The 5,817-nt window shown below is 39.7% G+C and overlaps 1 protein-coding gene across 1 annotated transcript in view; it reads right to left on the reverse strand.

Annotated features, from left to right (window-relative positions):
* Nucleotides 1-256: 256 nt before the first annotated feature.
* LOC106566201 (60S ribosomal protein L32) overlaps nucleotides 257-5,817 on the reverse strand; it is a 9,512-nt gene continuing 3,951 nt past the window's right edge. Inside the window, exons 3-4 of the mRNA XM_014134075.2 lie at nucleotides 1,575-1,756; nucleotides 257-435 (exon numbers count right to left, since the gene is read on the reverse strand). Coding sequence (XP_013989550.1) covers nucleotides 306-435; nucleotides 1,575-1,756 — 312 coding nt within the window. The 3' untranslated portion in view covers nucleotides 257-305. The remainder of the gene's footprint in view (nucleotides 436-1,574; nucleotides 1,757-5,817) is intronic.

The following is a 5,817-nucleotide window of genomic DNA, read 5'->3' on the forward strand; positions in this document are numbered from 1 at the left end:
TAGGGCTTCTTGCAGTCAATTTGCAGTCTTTTTTTTTTTAATAACGTTCTGGCCCCTCAACCATCTGATCAACATTATTTGTAATTGGCCTGCAGCTGAATCTCGTTGATGATCCCTGCCTTAGAGCCGTCATAATGCATTAAGACCCCCTAATATATCCCACTGAACCCAAAAGCCATTATAACCCCCCCCCCCCCACATCACACTAAACCATATCATAAAAACAGGCAAATACAGTAAATACTATTGACAGGTGTTATATATATATATATCATTTATTGAACAAACAGAGGCGTGGTCCAAGATCACTCGTGTTCCTCGCTGCGTAGCCTGGCATTGGGGTTGGTAATCTTGATGGCCAGCTGAGCTGCCCTCTCCACGATCAACTTCCTGTTCTTAGACGACACATTGTGGGCTATCTCTGCAGCATGGGTCCTGTGGAGGAGGAGGAGGGGAGAGAATAGTTACAGTAACTGACACAGGAGGGTAAAGGGGAGATTTCATTTCCCCCGGAGACAACTGATGTCATCAGGGTTATTAGGGCCAATTACATTTCAATTCAGGAAGTAAACTCCAAAATTCTAATTTGTCAATGCTTATTTATTTCAAATGGAATTGTCAACCCCCACCCCAAGCCTGGATGTGACCAGTTAAAACAAAAATCAACTTAAAGCCATGCATACACCACTTAAAAATGTCATCACACAACACGCTATATGACTAACACCAAAAACACAGATGAAGCTCAGCCACATGCAACTACAGCCACGACGCGGCTGATGTTGTAGCAGGTCATCTTCCACCTCCTGGCTACAGGGAGAGCTAAGGGTGGAATGGGTACTTCCTCTGCCGTGCTCTCCCTCCTCGTTCAAACGCCTGGCATGAGTATGGATGACCCAGCAGGCCGCGATGACAGAGGAGGAGTCAGGGAAGGAGGAGTCAGGGCCCTACTAGATGTATAGGTCATTATACGCAGGACATCTACAGGACACACACACACACACGAGGGTTAACCCACATAGCCTGGTCAAGCAGACAGACCACTACGCTCGCATTTCATTTCAGAATGTGAGATCAGGCTGGTTTCACCAGGTTAGGACACAAACACACCAAAATTAAATATTACACTTGAAGGAATACTTCAAAACAATGAATAGGAGTCTAAGAAAGACACACAAGACTTACAGACAAACTAAACCAAAACGTTGCACCACATGCTGAACCATCAGTCTACTTTCTACACCTGGGCTACGTTCAGTAGGGAACCCAAACGTTGTTCATGAACTGTCATGAATAAAGCCAACGGGACTCCTTATTATACATGTCTATTATATGAGTTGTATATGACATTTTCTATGGTGAATGTTCCACAACGTGGTGCCCTGCTGAACGCAGCCCTGCTGAACGATCACAGGTGGCATTTCTCAACCCTTCTTGTCATGGATTTAACAATGTTGGAAAGCTCTCCAGTTAATACTTACACCAATCCAATGCTTTTAAATCCATGACGGGGAGTTGGCAAGTGTACACTTTCAGAGAAATGAAAAAAATAAAAAAAGAGGATAGGGACTTACTTGTTGCTCATCATGAGGACCTCCAGCTCTCTGATGTTGTGCACCAGGAACTTCCTGAAGCCGGAGGGCAGCATGTGTTTGGTCTTCTTGTTGCTGCCGTAACCGATGTTGGGCATCAGCATCTGGCCCTTGAAGCGCCGCCGCACCCTGTTGTCGATACCACGGGGTTTACGCCAGTTTTGCTACAAAAGATAAAAACATAAGTGAGGCGATATCCTGCAAATACAGTAGCCAGCTAGTGCGGTGACCAAACTGGTTAGGAAAGGCCTTAGGCCAGTTAAGACAGACCGTTCACTTGCCCCATTCCTTAAAAGACGCACTCCAGGATTTTAAAACACAAATTGGGTTCGTAAAAAAAAAATAACAAATAAATTGTAGGCCATTACATCATCCATTTCGTACAATGTTAACAAAAAAGGGCTACTTTTGGCTTGCGAGCACCACTTTCAAAACTATTGGCTGAAATTATACCCCCAAAACAGGATGCATCTTTAGCCTCATCAGTCCCGAGACCGCAGGGGGGAAAAAAAAAAATGGTCTTCTCATTTATCTGCATCTCCAGCCACACAATGAAGCAATTTTACCATTTTCTGTTCAGGACAACAAGTAGAACACAAAACTATTTGACAAATCAGTTATATTCTTGTGTTTTATTGACGTAATCAAAAACCTGATCAAAATGAAATTTTATGAATACGATAAGTACGGAAATTGTTTGCTTAGTGGGAAATTAATATCAAACTAGTCAGTGACAATTGTGTGGAGTTGTGTTTGTGACAGCAACTATTTGAGTTTATTACAGTATTATAGACACTATGTTCTGGAATTTCCTATGGTCTTCTAGGTAAGGTGGCAGGTAGCCTAGTGGTTAGAGCGTTGGACCAGTAACCGAAAGGTTGCGAGATCGAATCCCCGAGCTGACAAGGTACAAATCTGTTGTTCTGCCCCTGAACAAGGCAGTTAACCCACTGTTCCTAGGCCGTCATTGTAAATAAGATTGTCCTTAACCGACTTGCCTAGTTAAATAAAAGTAACATACATTTAAAAAAACGTTTACCTTACTAAAGACTTGTGTAGCTTGAATTAAATAAAGCAAAACATGTTACATGTGAGTCTCAGCTTTGCTCAAACCAGTCGGACTCTACTTCCACCACCGTTAATCAAGACTAATCACACACAACGTTAAAAAGGGACTAGAAATCCAATTCTTATTTTCAATGACAACCCACAGTTTCTAGGCTTACTGCCTTGTTCAGGGGCAGAACGACAGATTTTTACCTTATCAGCTCAAGGATTCGATCTTGCAACCTTCTGGTTACTAGTCCAACGCTCTAACCACCTGCTTTACATTGCACTCCACGAGGAGCCTGCGTGGCAAGCTAACTGTTACGCGAGTGCAGCAAGAAGCCAAGGTAAGTTGCTAGCTAGCATTAAACTTACCTTAAAAAAAACAATCTTAACATAATCACTAGTTAACTACACATGGTTGATGATATTACTAGTTTATCTAGCTTGTCCTGCGTTGCATATAATCGATGCGGTGCCTGTTAATTTCTCATCGAATCACAGCCTACTTCGCCAAACGGGTGATTTAAAAGCGCATTCGCAAAAAAAAGCACTGTCGTTGCACCAATGTGTACCTAACCATAAACATCAATGCCTTTCTTTAAAATCAATACACATATTTTTAAACCTGCATATTTAGCCAATATTGCCTGCTAACATGAATTTCTTTAAACTAGGGAAATTGTGTCACTTCCCTTGCGTTTTGTGCAAGCAGAGTCGGGGTATATGCAGCAGTTTGGGCCGCCTGGCTCGTTGCCAACTGTGAAGACCATTTATTCCTGACAAAGACTGTAATAAATTTGCCAGAATTGTACATAATTATGACATAACATTGAAGGTTGTGTAATGTAAAAGCAATATTTAGACTTAGGGGTGCCACCCGTTAGATAAAATACGGAACGGTTCCGTATTTCACTGACAGGAAAAACGTTTTGTTTTCGAGATGATAGTTTCCGGATTCGACCATATTAATGACCTAAGGCTCGTATTTCTGTGTTATTATGTTATAATTAAGTCTATGATTTGATAGAGCAGTCTGACTGAGCGGTGGTAGGCAGCAGCAGGCTCGTAAGCGTTCATTCAAACAGCACTTTCATTCGTTTGCCAGCAGCTCTTCGCTGTGCTTCAAGCTGTTTATGACTTCAAGCCTATCAACTCCCGAGATTAGGCTGGTGTAACCCATGTCGATGTGTTCCTGGTTCGAGCCCAGGTAGGGGCGAGGAGAGGGATGGAAGCTATACTGTTACACTGGCAATACTAAAGTGCCTATAAGAACATCCAATAGTCAAAGGTATATGAAATACAAATGGTATAGAGATAAATAGTGCTATAATAACTACAACCTAAAGCTTCTTACCTGGGAATATTGAAGACTCATGTTAACCTGTTAGGGCTAGGGGGCAGCATTTGCACGTCTGGATAAAGAAAATGTACCCGATTTAATCTGGTTACTAATCCTACCCAGTAACTAGAATATGCATATACTTATTATATATGGATAGAAAACACTCTAAAGTTTCCAAAACTGTTTGAATGGTGTCTGTGAGTATAACAGAACTCATTTGGCAGGCAAAACCCTGAGACATTTTCTGACAGGAAGTGGATACCTGATGTGTTGTATTGACTTTAAACCTATCCCATTGAAAAACACAGGGGTTTAGGAATATTTTGGCACTTCCTATTGCTTCCACTAGATGTCACCAGCCTTTACAAAGTGTTTTGAGTCTTCTGGAGGGAGATCTGACCGAACAAGAGCCATGGAACGATGATGGCCCATTAGACACCTGGCGCGCGAGTTCATGTTGGGTACCCTCGTTCCAATACGTTATAAAAGAGAATGCATTCGTCCACCTTGAATATTATTCATGTTCTGGTTAAAAAGGCCCTAATGATTTATGCTATACAACGTTTGACATGTTTGAATGAACGTAAATATATTTTTTTCCCCTCGTTCATGACGAGAAGTCCGGCTGGCTTAGATCATGTGCTAACAAGACGGAGATTTTGGACATAAATGATGAGCTTTTTTGAACAAAACTACATTCGTTATGGACCTGTGATACCTGGAAGTGACATCTGATGAAGAGAATCAAAGGTAATGGATTATTTACATAGTATTTTCGATTTTAGATCTCCCCAACATGACGGCTAGTCTATCGCAACGCGTATTTTTCTGGGCGCAGTGCTCAGATTATTGCAAAGTGTGATTTCCCAGTAAGGTTATTTTTAAATCTGGCAAGTTGATTGCGTTCAAGAGATGTAAATCTATAATTCTTTAAATGACAATATAATATTTTACCAATGTTTTCTAATTTTAATTATTTAATTAGTGGTGCTGACTTGACTGCCGGTTATTGGAGGGAAACGATTTCCTCAACATCAATGCCATAGTAAAACGCTGTTTTTGGATATAAATATGAACTTGATAGAACTAAAAATGCATGCATTGTCTAACATAATGTCCTAGGAGTGTCATCTGATGGAGATTGTAAAAGGTTAGTGCATCATTTTAGCTGGTTTTATGGTTTTGGTGACCCTGTCTTTGACTTGACAAAACATTACACACAACTCTTGTAAATGTACTGTCCTAACATACTCTAAATTTATGCTTTCGCCGTAAAACCTTTTTGAAATCGTAAAACGTGGTTAGATTAAGGAGATGTTTATCTTTCAAAGGGTGTAAAATAGTTGTATGTTTGAAAAATTTGAATTTTGACATTTATTTGGATTCAAATTTGCCGCTCTTGAAATGCACCTGCTGTTGATGGAGTGCACCACGGGTGGCACGCTAGCGTCCCACCTAGCCCATAGAGGTTAAAAGGACCCACCAGCTTTCATATGTTCTCATGTTCTGAGCAAGGAACTTAAACGTTAGCTTTTTTACATGGCACATATTGCACATTTACTTTCTTCTCCAACACTTTGTTTTTGCATTATTTAAACCAAATTGAACATGTTTCATTATTTATTTGAGGCTAAATTGATTTTATTGATGTATTATATTAAGTTAAAATAAGCGTTCATTCAGTATTGTTGTAATTGTCATTATTATTCTTACAAATAATAAATAAAATATATATATATATATATATATATTAAAATATATATATATATATTAAAATATATATATATATTAAAATATATATATATTAAAATATATATATATATTAAAATATAT

This window comes from Salmo salar, chromosome ssa12 (genome assembly GCF_905237065.1).
Source record: "Salmo salar chromosome ssa12, Ssal_v3.1, whole genome shotgun sequence".
Taxonomy (NCBI): Eukaryota; Metazoa; Chordata; class Actinopteri; order Salmoniformes; family Salmonidae; genus Salmo; species Salmo salar.